Source organism: Macaca mulatta, chromosome 14, assembly GCF_049350105.2.
Source record: "Macaca mulatta isolate MMU2019108-1 chromosome 14, T2T-MMU8v2.0, whole genome shotgun sequence".
Taxonomy (NCBI): Eukaryota; Metazoa; Chordata; class Mammalia; order Primates; family Cercopithecidae; genus Macaca; species Macaca mulatta.
The window spans coordinates 75,522,452-75,546,213 of NC_133419.1; the positions used below are offsets into that span (position 1 = coordinate 75,522,452).

The 23,762-nt window shown below is 50.6% G+C and overlaps 1 protein-coding gene and 1 pseudogene across 8 annotated transcripts in view; both read left to right on the forward strand.

The window, feature by feature from the left end:
* SLCO2B1 (solute carrier organic anion transporter family member 2B1) overlaps positions 1-23,762 on the forward strand; it is a 158,674-nt gene that overhangs the window by 84,207 nt on the left and 50,705 nt on the right. For 2 of the 7 annotated variants that reach the window (XM_077960376.1, XM_077960377.1), the window contains exon 1: positions 20,686-21,022. The exons of 4 other annotated variants lie outside the window; for them this stretch is intronic. In XM_077960376.1, the coding sequence (XP_077816502.1) occupies positions 21,007-21,022 (16 nt within the window). In that variant the 5' untranslated portion in view covers positions 20,686-21,006. 7 annotated transcript variants of the gene reach the window in all.
* LOC694776 (interferon-related developmental regulator 2 pseudogene) lies at positions 5,882-8,135 on the forward strand (annotated as a pseudogene). The gene is made up of 2 exons (XR_013404497.1): positions 5,882-5,941; positions 6,179-8,135. The product of XR_013404497.1 is annotated as an interferon-related developmental regulator 2 pseudogene (transcript).

Consider the following 23,762-nt stretch of genomic DNA (forward strand, 5'->3'; position numbering starts at 1 on the left):
AACTGGGGCCACTGTTAGCAGCTTCAGGGGCCCAGAGATCAGTCCCACATATGGAAGAAGTTTCTTATCATTAGAATGACCCCATAATGAAGGCCAGGCGCGGTGGCTCATGCCTGTAATCCCAGCACTTTGGAAGGCCAAGGCGGGCAGATCACCAGAGTTCAGGAGTTTGAAACCAGCCTAGACAACATGGTAAAACCCTGTCTCTACTAAAAATACAAAAATTAGCCGGGTGTAGTGGCACATGCCTGTAGTCCCAGCTACTCAGGAGGCTGAGGCAGAATAACTTGAATTCCGGAGGCGGAGTTTGCAGTGAGCTGAGATTGCACCACTGCACTCCAGTCTGGGCAACAGAGTGAGACCCTGAAAAAAAAAAGAAAAAGAAAAAGATAAAGAAAGAAAGAAAGACAGAGAGAGAGAGAAAGAAAGAAAGAAAGAAAGAAAGAAAGAAAGAAAGAAAGAAAGAAAGAAAGAAAGAAAGAAAGAAAGAAAGAAAGAAAGGAAGGAAGGAAGGAAGGAAGGAAGGAAGGAAGGAAGGAAGGAAGGGAGAGAGAGAAAGAAAGAGAGAAAAAAGAGAGAAAGGAAGGAAGGAAGGAAGGAAGGAAGGAAGGAAGGAAGGAAGGAAGGACAAAAAAAAAAAAGACTCCATAATGCAAAAACAGGCTTGATAATTAGTGAAGTCCATGTAACTAGAGGTTGTAAGGCCGAGGTCTTTGTCTGGAATGCTACAGAGATTTAATATTTGGATAGCAGCTAGATTAAAAACCTTTAAGTAACTTTCTAACCCTAGATTCATTGCTTCTAAAAATAATAATAATAACATAAATGAATCATATGAATAAGATTGTAGCCAGGCATGGTGGCTCACACCTGTAATCCCAACACTTTTGGAGGCTAAAGCCAGAGGATCGCTTGAGGCCAGGAGTTTGAGACCAGCCAGGCAACATAGGAAGACCCCTTTTCTACAAAAAGTCAAAAAAGTTAGTCAGGCATTGTGACATGCACCCATAATCATAACTACTCCAGATGTTAAGGTAAGCATAGGAGTTTGAGGCTACAGTGAGCCATGATCACGCCACTGCTCTCCAAGCTGGGCAGCAGACCAAGACCTTATCTTACAAAAATTAAAAAATAAGATTGCAATGTTGGTGGGCAAATTTAACCTATTGGAGAGAAAAAATCTGAGAGGCATCTGCTTGTGTTCAAGTGCCAATTAAAAAATCAAGTAGCTCTTCTATTAGTTCAAGTAGCTCCTTTAAGGATGTCTGGCTTTTAGCCCAGTTCCCACTAGCACAGGTGAAGTAATCTTCTAGGTATGGTAATGTTGATGAATACACTTACCAGGTTTTGCCCACTCTAAGCACCAGGATCTTGACTGTAGTCATTTGACATAAGCCCATCCGGTCCAGCTATGCCTGCATGATTCCTGAATGGGGTTCTTTATCGTGGGACCTTGTGAAGACAGCAGAATCACTGGTTGCGAGTGAGTAAAGCTAAACCCTGGAGTGAAAACTATGTCATTTATTCTAAGGTTCCCCTGACGCTGTGTTCCTCTGAGTCTGGAGGATTGTCAGGGGCCACTGATAAAGACTTCTAGCTCATGAACTCTAGGGAGCTGCTGGGAAACCTTTGGGGATAACTGAAACAACAGCTTCTGTGGTGCTCTGGATTCCATTCCTCTTCTATGCCCCGCTCCATTCTCATCTCACTCTATCTGGGACGGAATGTTATGTCTGAATCAGTGCCCTTTGTTTTAGTCTCTCCATTTCCATTCACATGAGAATTCCTTTTCTGTGATATCTTTCTCTTTAGTGGCTTCCTCCAAGAAGCACTACAAAATGTTGTCTGCTTACCCCAGAAATAGCTTCCTTTTCTGTGTGCCTGTGCAGGGGCTTGCTCTGTCTGTCTCTGTCTAACCTGGGTGCCCTAGGATCTGTCTTTGTATCCTTTCTCTTTGTCGTATCATACAGTGACCAACCATATTGATTTGCCCAGAACTGTCCTGGTTTTAGTACTGAAAGTCCGATGTCCTGTGAAACTCCTCTGTTGGTCACTTTCAGAGGGCAGAGACATTGTATATGCCTTTCATAGAAGAAGTTATTTCCTGAATGGAACCCAAGTTGAAAATAAATTCACTCCCTATTAAGATAAAGCAGACCTGGGTTGGGTGCAGTGGCTCAAGCCTGTAATCCCAACATTTTGGGAAGCCGAGGCAGATGGATCACCTGAGATCAAGAGTTCAAGACCAGCCTGGCCAACATAGCGAGACCCTGTTTCTATAAAAAATAAAAATAATTTTAAAATACTTTTTTTTAAAGCTGAAAGGAGAGCTGACCTTGGTCAAGGCTACACAGAGAGCTAGTGGCAGAGCCACACCAGAAGCCAGATGCCTGCTCCCTGTTCAGGGCTCCCAGGTGTCCTCTATGGGAGGGTCCCTGAAGCTTTCCCATCTGGCAGCCCAGACAATGCTGGGAGCTATCCATGTTCACATCTGCTTCCTCACCAGACTAGGGGTTCCCTGGGGCCTGGGATGTGTTCTGACCCCTCTTTTACAAAACCAGCATATCAGTGGGGTCTGGGCACCTGGCTTCCCAGTTTTCCACAGGCAGACTGGACCATGACTGTCCTGACAACCTCAGGGCTTCCTGTCCAGTGCTGCTACAGAATCAGACAACACTGGACTCTATAGAGAGCTCCTAGTCCAGCTCCTGTATTGCTGCTGATAGGCAGGGGGAGGCCCAGAGGGGGTTCTGACCCAGCCACAGTCACACAGATGGTAAACCAGCAGCATAGCCTGCCCACCCGGAATGCTCTAAATCAGAGCACAAAGAGTTTGGCTCAGATACCTTCTCCTAGAGCCCCTCTCCTAGCGGGATGAGGGTCCCTAACTGCCCATCTCCCCAGACGCTGTCTTCCCAGAGCCTAGCCCCTCCTTGACTATGACAGGCTTTGGGCACTTCACTTTCAGCCTTCATACCCGAGACCTCTGCAGGTCGGCCCAGCTCATCTGCCCAACCCAGGCCATGCCAGCTGCTCCTTCCTCTCCCCAAGCCAGTGCTGCCTCAGTGGGAAGAACCAGGTTGGAGCTGAGCCTATCCCATTAAACCCCCAAGCTCTACCGCTTCTTGGCCTGCTGAGGCCTTGACCCCCAGAGGTCCCCTTTTACTGGGCCCTGAATAATATTTTCTGGGGACCCCCATGTGGCTGGTTAGCAGTTACCATGGGCTTTGCTGATAATTAGAACAACAAGATTAATAGTGCTCAGTGGGACACAGAACTTTATGGTCTATGGGGACTTTCCCACGTATGGAGCAACTATTGGTATCCACACGTGACAGATGAGGAAACAAGCTCAGAGGTGAAAGGGATTGCCCAAAGTCACACAGCAATCCAAAGACAAGGCAGATTTCCTAACTCTCACTCCAGCCTCTGCACCAACTAATGACACAAATGAAAAAGTTTGTGAAAATTTTCTGTGTAAATGTAAAATGCTGTGCTATTGGCTGCTGGGATCCTTCAAGTGTATTGAAGCTGGAGGAACAAGCGTGACAGAACAGAGAGACACTCAGTCTCCCAAATCTGCACTCTTGCCCTCTCTTGCTCACTCTTAATTGTTCTTAGAGGCTGATATGGCTTGGCTCTGTGTCCCCACCCAAATCTCATCTTGAATTGTACTCCCACAATTCCCACGTGTTGTGGGAGGAACCCAGTGGGAGACAATTGAATCATGGAGGCGGCTTCCCCCATACTGTTCTCTAGGTAGTGAACAAGTCTCACGAGATCTGATGATTTTATCAGGGGTTTCCGCTTTTGCGTCTTCCTCATTCTCTCTTTGCCTGCTACCATTCATGTAAGACGGGACTTGCTTTTCCTTGCCTTCTGCCATGATTGTGTGACTTCCCCAGCCAAGTAGAACTGTAAGTCCAATAAACCTCTTCCTTTTGTAAATTGCCCAGTCTCAGGTATGTCTTTATCAGCATTGTGAAAAAGGACTAATACAGTCAATTGGTACCAATAGAGTGGGGCATTGCTGAAAAGATACCCAAAAATGGGGAAGCAACTTTGGAACTGGGTAACAAGCTCAGGTTGGAACAGTTTGGAGGGCTCAGAGGAAGTCCAGTCTTGAGTATGTCTTTATCAGCAGTGTGAAAATGGACAAATACACAGGCCTTATAATTCTAAGCCCAACCTCCTCCAGGGAGCCTTCTGTGATGTGGAAGCGACTTTGGAACTGTGTAACAGGCACAGGTTGGAACAGTTTGGAGGGCTCAGAAGATTGCCCAATCTTGAGTATGTCTTTATCAGCAGTGTGAAAATGGACTAATACAGAGGCCTTATAATTCTAAGCCCAACCTCCTTGAGGGAGCCTTCTGTGACTTCATCTTCCTCCAGCCTCCAGTGCTCTTTCTCTCCTCTGGATTGACCAGGACTGGCTGCCAATGCCGCCATTTTAAAGATTAGGATAGCTGAGGCTCATTCTTCATTCCACATTGAATGAGGTTGGCTTTGCACCGGGTGTGTGGTCACAGGCAATTGACACAGTCTAGTGGGGTAGCCAGTCAAAACCTTGTCCAAACCTTGTCCATCATATCCACTGTGATCTGTGCTACTGTAGAGCTGAAGGGCCCAGAGGAGGAAATGAAGCCGACTTGCATCATGGAAGACATCTCTTAAATGGGCCATAAATTTCAAACAGATGAATAGAGTGCAGGCCACAAAGGAGGGGGTAAACAAAGTCATGAAGTGTAGAAAAAGCAGGAGGTGTGTTAGAGGGGAGATAGAAGTTGGTTTGGGCTGCAATATAGAAAGAGAGACTGGGAGTCTCCAAAGATGAGGCTAAAGAGGTTGGCAGGGGCCAGAGGGAAGACAGTCTTGAAGCCAAGGACTAAACACTCAGCATGAGGACATTGGAAAGCCAGAACCAGGCCTCAGACAGAGGACTAACATAGGTAGCTACATGTTTGAGAAGGCTCATACCCACTGTGCACAGAGAATGTCTTGGAGTGGGAGAGAGAGACCAGAGGCAGGGCAACCAGCCAGGAAGCTTGGTGGTGAGGAGAAGAAGAGGGAAGAGTATTAATGACAACGATAGCTGATGATGGCTGCCCTTTATTGAGAGCTTACTTGTACTAATGGCTGTGCCCTGGTAGTCACATACTTCATTTCATTTAATCCAAAGAGCAATTTCCATTACCTTTGTTTTATAGATGAGGGAGCTCAGAGGGTTAAGTAACTAAGCCTGCTTTGGTCATTCTGCTGGACAAATAGTGAGTGAGTGTAGAGTCCAATCCATCTGCAAAGCCATACCTCTTAACTGTAAAAGCTTAGAGAATCTGGCTGGGCATGGTGCCTCACGCCTGTAATCCCACTTTGGGAGGCTGAGGCGGGTGGATCACTTGAGGCCAGGAGTTCTAGATCAGCCTGGCCAACATGGTGAAACCCCACCTCTACTAAAAACATAAAAATTAGCCAGGTGTGGTGGCACATGCCCGTAATTCCAGCTACTTGGAAGGATGAGGCAGGAGAATCTCTTGAACCTGGGAGGCAGAGGTTGCAGTAGGCAGAGATCAAGCCACTGCATTCCAGCCTGGGCAACAGAGTGAGGAAAAAAAATTTGGAGAATCTTCAAGAGGTAGAATAGTCAGAATTTGACAACTGATTATGGAAAGGTCCAAGATGATGCCCAGTATTCTGGTTTGGGGGACAAGACATGGTGGTGATGTTGACTGATGTCTGGAGCTCAGGAGACAGAGTGGGTGCAGGCAAAGACTTGGGAAGCATATACTAACGACAGTGAACAAGATCACCTAGGGAGAGAGTGTAGTGTGAGAAGGACAGAACCTTGGGGCGAAAACAACATGAGACTGAGGCAGAACAAGAAATGTCTGCAAAAGATACTGAGAAACAACAGCCAGAGAGCACGAAGCAAAACCAGGAGAGTGTAATATCACAGAGGCTCCCTAGGGCAGCTGTGGTCAGCAGCATCAAATGTTGCTGATGTGCCCAAGAGGACGAGAACCAGATGAAAAGTGTCTGTGGGGTCCAGTGATGAAGGGTGCCCCAGGTGTGAACTGGTGCCCCAGATGTGAACAGGCCAGTGGAACAGTGAGCATGGAAGGTTGAGAGTGAGTAAATGGAGAGATAATAGATAACGTCTTCAAGATGTTTGCCTGTAAAGAGACGACGTGGATGGGCGCCTCGCGAAGATGGTGGCGTGCGCGGCGTGTGGTGCCCGTGGTCTGGCCAAGTCTCAGCGCAGCGCACCGGCCGGCATCTCGCCGTCCGGGAGCCCGCACCCACCGGGTCCCTGACCCCGCGCCCCCCGCGCGCCCCCCGCGCCCGGTGCCCAGCATGCCTCGCGCCCGTTACAGGCAACACGCTCCGGAAGGGTGGTCCGCGCCGTGGAGGAGGTGCCCGGAGCAGTACCCAAGCTGACTCGGGTTGCAGTGATGATGAGGCAGCCAGTGAGGCCCGCAGCACCGCCAGTGAATGCCCCAGGCTTCTCAGCACCACTGCAGAGGACAGCCTTGTGAGGGATGTCGTGGATGAGCAGGGCCAGCAGGAAGACCTTGAGGAAAAGCTGAAGGAGTATGTGGACTGCCTCACAGACAAGAGTCCCAAGACCCGGCAGGGTGCTCTCAAGAGCCTGCGCCTGGCCCTGGCGTCGCGCCTACTCCTCGACTTCTTGCTGGAGCGCCGCCTCACACTAGCTGATGCCCTGGAAAAGTGCCTCAGGAAAGGGAAGGGAGAGGAACAAGCCCTGGCTGCTGCTGTGCGAGGCCTGCTCTGCGTGCAGCTGGGCCCTGAACCCAAGGGTGAGGAGCTGTTCCACAGCCTGCAGCCTCTGCTGGTCTCTATGCTCAGTGACAGCACAGCTAGCCCTGCTGCCAGGCTCCACTGTGCTTCTGCTCTTGGCCTGGGCTGCTACGTGGCTGCTGCCGACATCCAGGACCTAGTCTCTTGCCTTGCCTGCTTAGAAAGTGTTTTCAGCCGGTTCTATGGCTTGGGTAGCTCCACGACTCCTGTGGTTCCTGCCAGCCTGCACGGCCTGCTCTGTGCTGCCCTGCAGACCTGGGCATTGCTGCTCACCATCTTCCCCAGCACCCAAATCAGCCACATCCTTGACAGGCAGCTGCCCCGGCTGCCCCAGCTCTTGTCCAGTGAAAGTGTGAACCTGTGGATCGCTGCCGGTGAAACCATTGCACTGCTCTTTGAGCTTGCCCGGGACCTTGAGGAGGTGTTTGTTTACGAGGACATGGAGGCCCTCTGCAGTGTCCTGCGCACTCTGGCCACTGACAGTAACAAGTACCGTGCCAAGGCCGATCGCCAGCGCCAGGGCTCTACTTTCCGCGCCGTGCTGCACTCGGTGGAGGGCGGTGAACGTGAAGAAGAGATAGTGCGCTTCGGCTTTGAGGTGCTCTACAGGGACAGCTGGGCTGGGCACCGGATCTACACTGCCTTCAAGGAAGTGCTGGGTTCAGCTATGCACCACCACCTCCGGAGCAATGAGCTACTCCGTGACATCTTTGGCCTGGGCCCTGTGCTGCTGCTGGATGCCACTGCCCTGGAGGCCTGCAAGGTTCCACGCTTCGAGAAGCACCTGTACAATACTGCCACCTTCAAAGCCCGGACCAAGGCTCGAAGCCGTGTGCGGAGCAAGCGGGCAGACATCCTGTGAAGCAGGACCTGCTGAAGAGGAGACTTTCTATGCCCTTGGTCCGTATTTTTAACAGAAGACAGTGCAACAACTGGTTTCCACCAGTATTTGTCACTTTATTTTTTTAATGACAAAACCAAAAACAGACATGGGGTGGGTAGCTGGGGGCCCGGACACTTGGGATCCTGGCCCCTTTGTCCCTGCACTCAGCCCTGTGGCCTCTTCCTGCCCTGTCTCAGGTCAGGCTAAATATGTGCCTGTCCCAGGGCTGTGGGGCAGGCACTAGGGGGCCTTTCCCTTCCTTTCCTTTCCTTTCCTTTCTCAGGCCTTGCTCCCCCAGGTTGACCCACTCTTAGGGGAGTAGTGGCGTCTGGACAAATGCCACCACAGCAAGTGGAGAGGCAAAGCTACCTGGAATGGATTTGTGTGCTGATTTTTAAGGATTATTAGAGATAATTAAACAGAATGGTCAGGCTTCTGTGGTCTTAAAAAGAAAAAAAAGAGAGAGAGATGTGGATGGTTGGAGACTGATGAGATGTGTCCTAGTCAGTTCAAGGTTTTATAATAAAATACCTTAAACTGGGTCGTTTATAAACAACAGAAATTCATTGCTCACAGTTCTGGAGGCTGGGAAGTCCAAGATCAAGGTGCCAGTGGATCCGGTGTCTGGTGAGGGCTGCTCTCTGCTTCATAGATGGCACTTTCTAGCTGTGTCCTCACATGGTGGAAGGGACCAACAAGCTCTCTCAGGCCTCTTTTATAAGGGATGTAATCTCATTCAAGAGGGCTTCACCCTTACAACCTAATCACTTCCCAAAGGCCCCACCGTTAATTACCATCACCCTAGAGGTTAGGTTGGCTTTATTTAAATTATTTGTAGAGACAGGATCTTGCTTTGTTGCCCAGGCTAGTCTTGAACCCCTGGCCTCAAACAATCGTCCTGCCTTAGCCTCCCAAGTAGATGGGAGCTGAGACCATGTCTGACCTTTTAAATTTTATTTATTCATTCATGCATTCATTTAATTTTTTTAGATTAAAGTCTCACTCCAACTCATACCAGCTGGAATGCAGTAGCACCATCATAGCTCACTGCCTCAAACTCCTGGAGTTAAGTGATCCTCCCACCTCAGCCTCCCGTATAGCTGGGACTACAGGCGCATGCCACTATTCCTGGCTAGTTTTTTCCATTTTTGTAGAGACAGGGTCTCACTATGTTGTACAGGCTGGTCTTGAACCCTGGGCCTCAAGCAATTCTCCCACCAAGGCCTCCCAAAATGCTGGGGTTACAGGTGTGAGCCACCATACCTGGCCAAGTTTTAAGATATGGATCTTGAGGGAACACAAACATTCAGACCATAGCAGGAAGTCAGCGAGAATTTTGTTGTACTTTAAAAATTTGAGATACTTGAGCGTATTTCCCACCATTCATGGGTAGGAAGCAGCCAGTAGAGAGGCTGAAGGAATGGGAGAGGAAGAGGATGGTCAATAGAGGAGGAGAAGGAGGAGGAGAGCTTCTGAAGCCAGTGTCTGGGCTCCCAGGGCATTGAGTGGGAGACAAGAGAGTAGAAAGAGTGTAATAAAGGTCAGTGTGCAGATTTGGCGCTGCAGGGGGAGTTCCTACCCTCACTTAAGGCTGGAGTGGTGGGGGAATTTTGTGAAGATATTGAGACTGTAGAAGTGTTTGTTCCCCATTGAATGAGACCGGGAGGCAGTATCGTGGTTAAATGCTCTGATCTTGATGCCAGACTAATTTGGATTCAAGCCTGGCATTTAGCTCTCCGAGAACCTGTTATCTCTTCTGCGAAATGGAGGATTGATCATCAGGTATTTCTTTTTTCTTTTTTTTCTTTTTTTTTTTTTTGAGATGGAGTCTCACTCTGTCACCCAGGCTGATGGAGTGCAGTGGCGTGATCTTGGCTCACTGCAACCTCTGCCTCCTGGTTTAAGCAATCCTCTCAGACTCCCGAGGAGCTACGATTACAGGCACCTGCCACCACGCCTGGCTAATTTTTTTTTTTTTAAGTACATACTCATCACCGCCACCATCCTCGCTGCCACCAGGGGGCAGTGTGGCCCCAGCGTAAGGGCATCAGCTTTGGTGGCCAAACACACTGGTCTCAAATCTCAGCTCCAAGTATGGCCTGTGTGTCCTTGGGCGCGTGACTTCACTTCTCTGTGCCTCTGTTTCCTCTTTGTGAACGGGGGTAATAATCACGGCAATATTGGCTCGAGTGAGGTTTAGTGAGCTGCTCTATGTGAGAGTGCTTTGCAAATCAAGTGCCTCAGTTCATTCGCACAGCCACAGAGATTCCACTCCCTGGAAGCCTTTCCCTCTGAGGCTTCTCACCCTGCAAAGCCTGAGACTCTCGCACTCAGCTTCTCTTTGGGATTATGCCAGTCCTGTGACAGGTGACCCTGGGTTGCCCCCATTCTTAGTCCAGTGTCTGAGAAGGGGAAGAAAAACTCCATTTGCATTGGAGCATTGGAGCAGCTCAGATGAATGAACAGGAGGAAGGCTGCAGGCAGAGGAACTGGCTGATGGGAAGCTCCCCGAGGGAATGTCCAGCCAGCTCGATGCTCGTCAGCCAAGGACACGTGGAAAGCTAGAATACGACTGTGAGTACATGCGTATTCTTTCAGGAGGAAGCAGAGAACACTTGGGTGGTGCTGGGAGGGATTGGAGGTCGTCCTTATCACGTGAAGGATGGATCTGTGCTTATCCAGTGGTAAAAGGCAGGAAGGGCATTTGAGCTGAGGGAACTGTGCATACACAGGCGCCAGGGATGAAAGTGTAAGGTAGGTTATAGGTGTGTGGTGATGAGCAGCAAATGTTAGGCTAAGAAATAGGCTTTGCTCTGAGGAGAAAGGCTGGGCACAATAAGACTAGGGTTTGGAGCTGGGCACAGTGGCTCATACCTGTAATCCCAGCACTTTGAGAGGCCATGGTGGGAGGATCACTTGAGCCCAGGAGTCTGAGACCAGCCTGGGCAACATAGCAAGACTCTGTCCCTACAAAAATAAAAATAAAAAAACATTAGCTGTGCATGATGGCGCAAGCCTGTGGTCCCGGCTACTTGGGAAGCTTAAAGCTGGAGGATTGCTGGTGTTTGAGGCTGCAGTGAGCTAGGGTGGCACGACTGCACTCCAGCCTGAATGACAGAGCAAGATCCTGTCAAAAAAAAAAAAAAAGATTAGTGTTTGGAAAGATGGCTCCAGTAGAATGTGGAGGATGGATTAGAACTAGGGAGACAGGAGTCACAGAAGATTCAGGAAGCTGTGCAGGGTTCCACAGGAACAAGGAGTGGGCTTTGAATTTAGGGAAAAGAGGGAGTAAGAGACAGAGGAATATGAAGGCAGAGTTGCCACACAGGCTGTGGGGATGGGGGCTGACTCTGAGGAGACAGGAGGAGCTCAGAACAGGGACCTGGGAGGGGCAGGTTTCCAGGCAAATGGTGAGCTCTTTGCTGAACCGGAGCTGGGGTTCAAGCCCCTCCTGTTGTAGGAGGGAAACCTGAGATTTGACAAGGAAAGTAAAATGCCCAGGGTCCGTCAAAGGCAGCAGCTTAGTACTTGGCTCATTCCGTATTCAACCTCATGGCTTAGGGACCAGTGGATGATGACTAAGTCCTCAAATTTGCCCTTTGAGACGGTTAAGTGCCGTCTCAGGGGCTTGGACTCTGGGGCCAGATTGTCTAGGTTAAGATTCTGGTCTGCCTCTTACCAACTGTGTGACCTTGGCAGGTCTCTCTGTACCTCAGTTTCCTCATCTGTAAATTGGGGGTTATAATAGGTTGTTGGGAGCATTAACGGAGCTGATACAAGTGCTTAGAATAGTGCTTAGCAAATAATGAGTATTAGTCGTAATCGTTGCATCCATTTTGAAGAAGAAACTGAGACTTAGAAAAATGAAGTATCTGCCCCATGCCACGCAACTAATGTTGGCCGAGTTCCAGCCTAAGCTACTCCAAAGGCTTGACTGGTTCACTTAAGCTGACTGCTTGCCACCCCTGGCTCTTTCTGGAGGATGGTTGGTGTCTTTAACTGAAGAGACTGGAGTCCCCAGCAGAAGGACCCTTAGGAGGAGATTCTGTGGCCCTCTAAGCATCCTGTATGGACCCAGCTCTGATTCTGACACCATCATTCAGCCTGTTTGCTGGATAAATCCACTTGCTCCCCTAGTCAGAGAGCAGGCCAGAAACCAGGATCCATCAGGGACACCTGAGGCCTGGTCTCTCCCCTAGTTCCACCTAGGGGACAAAAAAAAAAGGACATGCATTTAAATAAGGACAGTGCCACTTAGAAGGTGAGATGATTTTAGACGCACATGCCAGGAAGATTTGGAGTGAGTGAATCTTGGAAGTGTGTGCGCAGAATGGTGGGGAGTGATGTGTTGGGAGTGTGATATGAAAAGGAGAGAATCAAGCAAAATGCAAACTGATGTGCTCTGAATAAGCAGCACTGATGGAAGGAAGTTAGCCTGCTCCAGCCCCTCCTGAGACAGTTGGCACACAGGCAAGTTAGGGTGTCCTACCCTGTCCAGACACCAGAGAGAATCCACCTGGCCACATGGTTCTTATGTGAGCCGCTACGGAGGCCCCGACCAGCCGAGAAGCAGCTGCCTGTGTTCTGCTTCCTGCCTTCCCCATCCCTAGGCTCATAACCCATCAGCAGAGGAAGTGACTCATCTTCCCAGATGAGATGGGCGGTATGCTTCCCCAGCAGCTCTCAGAAAATGTACCCGAGCCACAGAAATGAAGCCGGGCGGCGGTGGGCCGTGGGTTTCTAGAGACCACTCTGTGCGGTGCTGCTGCACTGACTTTCCAGAGCAGCTTCCTCAAGAGAAGAAAACAATCGTAACATTACCTGAATACCTATTACCCACCTATAAGCACGTGCAAAGCACACTCAGTGATTAGTTCCATCCGTCAGATGAGGAAACAGAGGTGGAATGAAGAACACATGAATCTGAGTCTCCATTTGGAAAGATGAGGGACGTATGGAGATGGAGGGTGAGGATGGTTGCACAACAATGTAGATGTACTTCATGCCACTGAATTTTATGTTAACATTTTATGTTATATATACTTTACAATTTTTTTTTTTTTTTTTTTTTTTTTTTTTTTTTTTTTTTTTGAGACGGAGTCTCGCTCTGTCGCCCAGGCTGGAGTGCAGTGGCCGGATCTCAGCTCATTGCAAGCTCCGCCTCCTGGGTTTTTACGCCATTCTCCTGCCTCAGCCTCCCGAGTAGCTGGGACTACAGGCGCCCACCACCTCGCCCGGCTAGTATTTTGTATTTTTTTTAGTAGAGACGGGGTTTCACCGTGTTAGCCAGGATGGTCTCGAACTCCTGACCTCGTGATCCGCCCGTCTCGGCCTCCCAAAGTGCTGGGATTACAGGCTTGAGCCACCGCGCCCGGCCATACTTTACAATTTTAAAAAGTACTGCAGGCTGGACACCATGGCTCACGCCTGTAATCCCAGCACTTTAGGAGGCCAAGATGGGCGGATCACCTGAAGTCAGGAGTTCGAGACCCACCTGACCAACATGGGGAAACTTTGTCTCTACTAAAAATACAAAAATTAGCCAGGTGTGGTGACACACAGCTGTAGTCCCACCTACTCAGGAGACTGAAGCAGGAGAATTGCTTGAACTCAGGAGGCAGAGGCTGCAGTGAGCTGAGATCATGCTACTACACTCCAGCCTGGGAGATGGAGCAAGACTCTGTCTCAAAAAAAAAAAAAAAAGTGCAAACTAAGAATTAAATAACACAGCTACCAAGGGGGGAAGCCAGCAGTCACACCCAAAAAGTGCTACCCCAGAGCCTTCTTTGCTCTAAACACCCCTGTAATGTCATATCTGCAAGTGAGGATAGTGACCTGCAGAAGACGTGATTGGACAGAGAGACAGGGGCCACTCAGTGTCAGGCTGAGAAGGATGGTCTCTCCTGGGGGCACTGGGAGCTGGGTCAGAGTTTTACACAGAATGGGGCATGGTAGGATTTAAGGGTTAGAAAGTTCCCTCTGACTTGCAGGAAGATGGGCTGGTGTCAGACTGGAGGTGGGAAAGAGGCCAGCACATGGCCCAGACAAGAGCGGTGGTGGGCTAGACCAGGACAGGGCTGCAGATTTGAGAGGCTCGTGAAGTGGAATGGACGGGTGGGGAAGGCAGGCAGGCAATGACTGCCCTAGCTGGGTTTCTTCTGGCCCACCCAGTTCAGCCTCTGGACAGTGATCCTTCAAGGTCCCCTCCCTGACTGAAGTCTCAGAGGAAAAGTCAGGGCACAGGCTTCCTCTCCAGCCCCCAGGGGGCAGTGTTGCAAAGTCTTTGGGGAGCAGGGCCCTTCTTCCAAATTATCCACAGCAGAGCAGGGGCTTGCTCCCATCCCGCATTTGCCACTCCCCCTTACCCCATCCCCAGCCCCCACCCTCGGCGTCCCTCCCAGCCTTTGCTGCACCACCCCTCTACCGTGTCCTCTCTCCAAGGAGACACATTATTAAAAACTGTAATCCCACACTTGACACTTTAGGAAAACAGTGGCACAGCCATTAGCTCATGTGGGCCATGAGCAGAATGAGACTCCAAAAGACAGGGTCAGAACAGAATGACACTCTTCCCCCAACCCCCGCCACCCCCATCCCCAACCACCGGTAAATTTTTTTTTTTTCTTTTTTTTGTTAGAGACAGGGTCTCGCTCTGCTGCCCAGGCTGGAGTGCAGTGGTGTGATCATAGCTCACTGCAGCCTCCAACTCCTGGGCTCAGGGGATCCTCCCCACTTCAGCCTCCCCAGTAGCTGGGACCACAAACATGTGCCACCACACCTGGCTAATTTTTAAATTTTTGGTAGAGACAGGGTCTCACTATGTTTCCCAGGCTTGCCTCGAATTCCTGGCCTCAAGAAATCTTCCTGCTTTGGTCTCCCAAAGCACTGGGAATATAGTCATGAGCCACTGCACCTGCACCCCCCACCCTCCACCGTTTTATAATAAGGAAACTGAGGACCAGGCAGGGAATGAGACCTGACCAGCATGTCAGTGGCAGAGCCGAGGCTGGGGGCTGAAGGCCAGCGAGTGCCCAAGCTGCAGTCCTGCAGCACCTGCAGAACAGCAACTGTGAACAGTGGTCCCCTGCCCACCTGCAGAGTCCCCATGTTGCTCCTGAGCTTCCTCCTACCTCAGGGGGCCTTCCTAGTGATTTATTCCCCTGAGTTGTCGGTGAGGTCAGGCTGACCTGGCACGTACGTGTCATGATTTACTTCCTCCTCATCCTCTGCTTCCAGAATTATAAGAGTCATCACCATCACCATCACTGCCATATTAATAATGGTTCATGTCTGCTCAGCTCTCAGAATTTTGGAAGCACTAATCCATCCATCAGCTCATCCAAGCCGTATGACTGCTCTGGGAAGGCGTTTTGCAGACAATGGCACTAAGGATCAGAGAGGGCAAGTGACCAGCCCCAGGTCACTGGGCAAGGCTGGGGGCAGTCTCCCAGAAGGAAGAAGCTGTACCACATGCTTAGGAGATCGGGCAAGGTAACAGGGTTTAGGACAGTCCTGCCAGGAGGTTTCTTGTGTCAACTAAAACTAAAATCCTAAGCCCCCCAATTCACTGAATGGATAACCCACCTCTTGGCCAAGGGGACCCCAGAGAAACCTTTAAAAACTGAGTTTTTGGCCATGAAGGGACAAGAGACACACCTCGTTTATCCCCCTCCCTTTTGTGGCTTAGACACTACACCTGAGCAGCATTAATGTTAAAACAGAGATCATAAGACTGACAGAATGGACTCTCTGTGGCAATAAGATGCTGAACTATAAACAAGACCTAGGGTCACTCCAGGCAAGGGTTAAGTCCCACACCCATACACTAAAGAATAAACTATGTTCTCACTGCCACAACATTTCTCTTTTTCTCTAGCAGCTAAATAAGCCCTGGTCTTGAGATAAGCAATGGTAAAACAATTTGCAGCTCCTCCACCGCCAGACGCTAACTAACTGATGCTCGTTCCACCAGCCATAACTATAGGTCTAATTGGACTAGAGACTGATTTCAGGAATTTTTTCCGATAAGAGACCACTGACCATGGATGGGTTCTGGCCAGTTTATAGACACCGCACTTGAGTCCTTCGTGTCTTGCTTCACCTTTTGATGTATACATGCATTTAAATGTTAAGTCTCCAACCCAAGGTGAACATGAGTCATATGTAACACGCATGTTTGTTCAATATGCATACATTAGGACCACCTCATGAATATTCATAGCTCCTCCTATAACCTGTTGAATATGTGTATTTGGGCAACGCATTCAGCTTAAATTTCTATCTAACCCCTCCTCCCTTGAAGTGTCTGTCTCTGGACTCTGCCAAAGACTGAGCTCCCCAGCCCAAAGGAATGGCCACCTTGTAGGCTGTAACTCTTTATAAGAAGTAAGTCTCATACCTATAATCCCAGCACTTCAGGAGGCTGAGGTGGGAGGATTGCTCGAGACCAGCCTAGGCAACACAGTGAGACCCTGTCTCCACAAAAACTTACCAAATTAACCAGCCGTGGTGGCATGCACCTGTAGTCTCAGCTACTGGGGTGTCTGAGGCAGGAGAATCGCCGGAGCCCAGGTGTTGGAAGCTGCAGTAGGCCATGACTGCATCACTGCACTTCAGCCTGGGGGACAGAGTGAGACATTGTCTCTAAAAAAGAAAAAGAAAAAAAGAAAGCAAGAAAGAAAAGAAATAAAGTCTTCTCTCCAAATGTATAGATCTCATGATGTTTCAGTTGTCACGTTTCATCTCTATTTCACAGATGAAGAAACAGCCTCAGAGAGCTTTGGACTGGGTCAGGGTTAAACTGACACCCAAGCTCATGCACTTTCTGGGGCACAGAGATGCCACTTTCAGGGAGGGACACAGTTTTCAACACAGTGTGTATTCTCACAGGCTGGAGGCAGAAACTGCTGGGAGATGGGGGAAGCTGGAACTAGGATGAGGCTGCTGTGGGGTGAAAGAGCCTGGAGGTGGGGGCTGGGGAAGGCAGCTTCCCCAGGGAGTGGTTGGAGGTAGGGAGAAAGCTCCAGGTGGGGTTTAAGCTGCTACAGGGAGCACGGCAGGGCCTATACAAGAGTGGGGCACTGGAAGAGCGAGGGGCTGTGTTGAGGTTAGGTGGCTGTGCAACCTGAACACCCACCCCGCCTGCACACCTGCTCCTCTCCTCACAATTAGGAGATGAGCTGTGTCCTGATGGAGAAGTTGTGCCAACAAAGACAGGAGAAGCCCTGAATGCTTGGCAGGATGGGGCCTGTTTCTCATCGATCAGCTGGAGAGACTGAAGCCTGCTTATCTAGGGAGAGATAAACAGTGACTCTCCTGTGGAATCCACAATCTCCTGGCCTCAATCTACCAATCTGAAAAAAGGAAAGGTTGAATTAAAGGAGTTCCACATTCCTTCCCACTCCAACCTCTGAGGACCAGGCATCCATCCTTGCTGTCCTTGGCTCAGATCCCAGCCCCTGCTGTATACTTGACATGTAGCCTCAGGCAAGACACGAGGCCTCTCTGAGCAGCAGTGTCCTCATGGGTGAAATAAGGAAGACATAGCCTTCCCTGAGCAGAGTTAACGAGCCATACATGGGAGTGTGTCTGCACAGTGAGGGCCTGACTCCAAGGCGGCCTCCGGGGGGCAGGGAAGGCCGAGGCTCTGGCTGAGGCCCTCGCTTGTCTGCCTGGCCCGTGGCTCATTTATAGATATCCCCTTCCTGGCTGCTAGGCCAGAAGGGAAGTGGGAACAAAGATGCTGAGGTGGCAGTTTGGAGCCGTTTTCAGGAAGAAGCCTCTGGGCACTCTTCCCCTTTTCACCCCGCCCACACCCCGTCCTCTGGGCAATCTCACAGTATCCTCAGGACAGGCCTGAGGTGGATGGTTGGATGTCATGATCTCCATTTAACAGATGGGAAGACAGCGACCCAGAGAGGATAAAGGATCAGCCCAAAGTCCTCCAGCAGGATTATAACAGAGCTGAGACCAGCATTGAGGTCTTTAATCTGGGCCCAGCACTATTCCTTTGTACCCCCAAGCAGATAGTTCTATAAAATGAAGAGTCTCCTATTTTTCCTGGTTTACCAAAAGGCATTTTCCTAAGTGGGTTGGCTTGAAGAAGGTAAGGGATTAGGTTCTGCAAACAGCCCAAGGTTTTATGAACAACATCAGGCTTAGCATGAGACACAGGGCTCTCTCACGCCTGTAATCCCAGCACTTTGGGAGGTCGAGGAGGGTGGATCATGAGGTCAGGAGATCGAGACCATCCTGGCGAACACGGTGAAACCCCGTCTCTACTAAAAATACAAAAAATTAGCCTGGCAAGGTAGTGGGCACCTGTAGTCCCAGCTACTCGGGAGGCTGAGGCGTGAGAATTTCGTGAACCTGGGAGGCAGAGGTTGCAGTGAGCCAAGATCGCACCACTGCACTGCAGGCTGGGTGGCAGAGCGAGACTCCATTTCAAAAAAAAAAAGAAGAGACGAGACACAGGGCTCTGTGAATATTATGAGGCCCTGGAAGCAGCAAAGTTTTGCAGATTGGGCTAGGCCAACGGCACAGGACTCTAAAAAAGGCATCAAGTTTTATAAACTGTGGGAATCCACAGATGGTGTTATGATCCACATGCATCGTGGTACTCTGTAAAATGCACCTTCTTATAATACTTGAACAAAACACAGCAAACACCACACACTGGCAAATGGCAAAGCCCAGGTGCAAAACAGTGTGGTCAAACCTCAGACCTGGGCCACGCATAGCAGGAGCTGACTATGGGGTTCACCAGGGAGCTGGTCTGAAGGCATGTTAGCCTAAGTCTCAGAGGCTCCTGGGTACCTGACCCTTGCTGCAGTTCCACAGCTCAAGTTCAGGAATATTCTTGGACCAGGCTTTGCCAGCCTGGGAAAGTTGAGGTAATAAATGAAAGCTGCTCATACCAGAGGCTACTGTACATACCATGCCCTGGGGGGTAGTGTGCATTGCTTGACTCAAAGATCAATGAGATAGGCCAGGCAGGTGCAGTGGCTCACACCTGTAATCCAAGCACTTTGGGAGGCCAAGGTGGGTGGATCACTTGAGGCCAGGAATTTGAGATCATTTTGGCCAACATGGTGAAACCCCATCTCTACTAAAAATACAAAAATCAGCCAGGTGTGGTGGCGTGCGCCTGTAATCCCAGCTACTTGGGAGGCTGAAGTACGAGAATCACTTCAACCTGGGAGGCTGAGGCTGCTGTGAGCCGAAATCGCACCACTGCACTACAGCCTGGGCAACAGAGAATGACTCCATTTCAAAAACAAACAAACAAAAACAAAAAGATCAATGAGATAAACTTAGCCAGACAAGCTGGTCCCCCCCCCCAACCGAGACCATTTCATGCACAGAACTTCTTCAGGCCCTGGGGCCAAAGTGGGGGTCACTGGGCTTCCAGAAAGTTTAAAGGGATCTTTATACTGTAATTTGGAGTCTGGGAGGTTGCACCTCTGCCAGTCTTCGTGAGGATTCACAATGCTGACGTTGATCAGAAGGATTTGGAGAGACAGACCCAATTTGGTTTTCCTAAGTAGGGTCTGATCAGGTCAGACCCTGGGTCAAACCCATCAGGATCTGGTCTTTCTATTAATCCAAGCCAGTTCTTGACCTTTCGCAGTGGAATGAATGGTCATGCACTCACATTTCTTGTTTCTCAAAGACTCATTTATTCATGTAACAAGTATCTATTGAGTGCCTCCTGAGTGCCAGGGAGATCTGTGATTATTTCACACATTCCCTACTTCCTACTAGCACCCTCATATAGCAAATAGGAGCCAAGTGGAGCTGGTGTATGTTTCTCTGTTATTGCACCCCAAAAGTTAGACTCCAAACCCACATCCTCATTCCATGCAAAAAGACTTTATTTCAGGGACAGGGTCAGGTTCGCTTCTGTATCTTGGATTTGGGGAAACCCAGATCTTCTTCAGAGAAGATAGCCTGGGTGGAGGGAAAAGCCTGGTTCTAGCATTAGAGGTTCAAGGCACCCACGACCTACTAGCTGGGTGATCTCTGGCAAGTTACTGAGACTCAATGCCTTGTTTGTAAAATCAGGGAATAAATAACCTGACCTTACAGTGTCAAGGGGAGGACCCAGTGGGGCCTTGTGTGTGAAAGTGCTGTGCAAGCTGGGAAAGGCAAGGTGGATTTGCTTTCCCTTGCTGCCCTGTTCTGAGCCCCACCTCTGCCACTCCTTTCTCTGAGCTTCAGAGGCCTCCAGGCTTGGCTTCTTTCTCCTTCGCTGAACCTTCACAGTGGCTCTGCAAGGGATTACTGTCCCTTCTTTATAGATGAGAGAATTGACACTCAGGGAGATGCTGGGACTTGTCTGAGATCACTTGACCAGCAAATGACAGCTGAGATGGGACCCAGATCTGTCTGGCTCCTGGACCTCCATCCTCAGTCCTCAGTTCAGAAAATGCTGAGAATTTCATATTTTCCATTCTGTTCCCCTCCTCCCTTTGCCTAGATGGCTGAAACTGATGGACCTTCTACCATGAGCTCCACCCAGGCAGGCTGCCACTGGATACTTAGTGGACAGAGCCACTTCTTGCTCTGGATCCTTGGACCTCAGGGAGGAGATGAGGGATTTAGTGAGAGGGGACATAGGCTTGAGGGGGGCAGGGGTTCAGTGAAAGAGGACAACTGCTAGATGGAGGAACAAGGGCTCTCCATGGGGCCCTCCTATCAAGGGAGGGCAACAAAAGTTCTGTGAAGGGAACAAGAGCTTGGTAGGAGAAGGGCTCGGGTGGAAAATGGTAGTGCAGTGAGGAGACTGGGGGATGAGTGTGGAAGGTTGGGGAGCTTGGGGAGACCTATCAACATCCCCTCTGCGCCCCCACCTCTCTGCTGCTAACAGAGCAGGGGAAAATACCTAAGGGAAATGCAGAGGCAAGAGTCTGGAAAAGGACAGGCTGAGGCTGAGCCTCAGGGAGGCGGGGCACAGCTTCCTCCTCGCAGAGAGGCTGGACTTGAATAAATCCAACCTCCTACACAACTGTGGAGCCAGGGCAAGGGAGAGACAGAAAGAGCAAGTGATCCAGGGAGACAGATACTTGGAGACACTTGGGGTTGAGTTTGAGGAGGACTCCCTAACCTGTGCCTGGACAAATCTCATGTCCTGTGTGGCCCAAGAGGAACTGACCCAGTGTCTGGAGCTCCCACCATTATTGCATCCCTGCTGTGGCTCACCTGCTGCTGTCTCCAGGAGCCCCCGAGAAGATTTGCTTCCTCTCCCCTGCTAAGCTCCAGGTCCTGAGATTGAATTAGGGGCTGGAGCTCACTGCACTGCAGCAGTCATGGGACCCAGGATAGGTAAGTCCAGACAAAGTAAGGAAGGCGCATGGAGAGTGAGCCTGGGGAACATGTTCCCAGAGAAAAGGGTGAGGCCATAGAGCCAGAGTGGGTGGGATAGGTGCTCACAGCTGTTGGCACAGAGCCAGGCACATGGCCAGAGCTCAGTAAAGTGTGTTAAATGAATGAGTGGGTGACTGGAGGAGCAGAAAGGGACACTATTTACTCAGCTGGAGCCAGGGAACCCAGCCAAACCTTGTTGATGACACAGAGACTTACAGGACAACAGAAAGACAGGCCCCTGACCCCCTCATCAAGCCCTGTTTCCCCTCTCGAAGGAGACAGAGACAGACAGAGCCGAGGAAAAGAGAACAGTGTAGTTAGACAGTGCAGACAGGCAGGCTCAAACAAAGAGGCACACAGGTCGGAGAATGCAGTATCAACAGGTGTCAGCAGGAGAATGCAGGGAAAGGTAGGGAGGTCAAACCTGGAGAGAGGGCTGCAGCAGAGACTGCGAGAGACAGAGACGAAGGAGACAAAGCAGGAAAGAGAATCAGACAGGGACAGGTGCCGGAGAGCTACAGACAGACCTGCAGGCAGTCAGAAGATCCACCCGGAAGACCAGGGGATTGAGAGTGACCTGCAGAGACCTGCATGGGTCTCTGCACAGTGAGGTCTCTTACTGTGGAGAGGGGAGGAGGCTGGAGGAAAAAGGTCTTGAAGCTCTGCCTGCAGGGTGACAAGGAAACGCCCTGAAGCGAGGCCAGTGTTTCTGGGAACAGAGCACCTGGCCCAGCATTTCCTGGGAAGTCAGTGTGGGTAGAAGAAACAAAGGATCTTTGGACTGGGAGAACTCCAGGTTAGACGCCCTATAGCAGTCACCTTTGGCCTCTTTCCCAGCTGTTGAATCTCCCCTGGGCTGTGTGAGCCTCACCGCCATTTGGGCAAGGCCCCACTTGCTCCCAGGAGCCCAGCAGGGAGGGCTTTATAGGCCATGGAGACAGCCCAGCTGAGGCGCAGCTGCAGGGACTCCAGGAGAACGCAGCCACGGCTTGGGGACTGCAGCATGGCAGGAAGGGTGGGATAGATGCCTCCTCTCAGGGCACCTCACAGGACAGATGTGAATGAAGTCAGTTTGGGTGGGATGGTTTGGTGGGGGGGGCGATGTGAATGGGCCATTGACAAACCAAATTCCCCATCAGCTTTGGCTTAGTGTGGATGGGAGGGATGGAGAGCTGGGGGGTGTGGGAACTAACTAGAGACTTTGGCTGCACTGTACCCCCCCACAAGTCCCCCCAGGACTATTTTTCTGATCCCTGCAGGGCCCAGTTCTGGAATATTCTCCAGGTGCCCCCTGACTTCCCACACAGACAGCAGGAAGCTGACCCCAGCATCTGCCCGGTGGGCCATCAGGTGCCACCTCTAGCCTTGCTTCCCGAGACCCATTCTGGGCTGTGGCCAGGCTCACCACACTACTCTGAGGGGTGTAGGAATGCGGGTGGGGTAGGATACCAAGCCTGCAGCCTGCGAAGAGTCCCCAGGGGAGAGGGGGAAGCTGTCCCAGTCAGGGCAGACACCAGAGAGGAGTGAAGGTCAGATCTGGCTCCAGCAGAGCCCCTTCACCAACTCACCACATACCTCTTAGGCAGCAGTTTCCCTGCCAGTGCCAGGACAGCCATTGACACACACATGGTGTGACGCAAAGATTTCATTTTCCCGCTTGTTCACCGTTGCTCAGGAAGCCCCTGCCCACATCCCATCCTGGTGACATTCGCCCTGTTTTCCAACTCTTCGAAATGCCAACTCCTCCAGGAAGCCGTTCCAGATTCTTCCAGCTGGGGGTAACCTCTCCCATATGCTGTTTGTTGACCCTCTCTTAGAGGTTCATCCCTTCTTGTTTCCGGTATTGCTGTTCCTCTCTGCAGCCCATCTGTGTTCAAATGTAAGCCATTCTAGGGCAGACAGGTGGGGCGAGGGAAAGAACCAGCAGTCCCAGGTTCAAATTCCAGCACTGCATCACTGGCTTTAAGAGAACCCAGTGAAATGTCCTCCCCTTTTTAATAGGTGAGAAACTGATGCTCGGAGGGGGCAAGCAAAGTCCAAGCTCACCCCAAAGTAAACAGCAGGGTGGAGGCCAGCCCCCAGGTCTGCCTGGTACCGGAGCTCTTCCTCTCCATGCCATTGCCCTGGGGCTTTCTCTTCCCTTCCACCAATCCCATACAGGGTGAGCATGCCAGGGAAGGAGATAGCACTGCAAATGCTTAGAAAAGTGACTACACTGCATGTCTGTGGAGCTAGTGAGCTGCCCAGTACCGTTGGAGGAGCGGGGGCCACTGGCAACACCGTGGGAAGTTAAGCCAAAGAAGCTGATGGGGCCCAGTCACAAGGAACGTGTATGCCAGGTTAGGCACATGGACTTTGTCTTAAAGGCAGTTGGGAGCTATAGAAAGTATCTGAGGAGGAAGCGGCCCTGCTTCAGTGGCCCAGAGAATCTGTGGCCTGGGAACTTTCATAATAACCCCACTCATGTGTACAGTACTTTTTTTTTTTTTTTGAGATGGAGTCTCACCCTGTCACCCAGGCTGGAGTGCAATGGCGTAATCTCAGCTCACTGCAACCTCTACCTCCCGGGTTCAAACGATTCCCCTGCCTCAGCCTCCGGAGTAGCTGGGATTACAGGCACTCGCCACCACGCCCAGCTAATTTTTGTATTTTTGGTAGAGACAGGATTTCACCATGTTGGCCAGGCTGGTCTCGAACT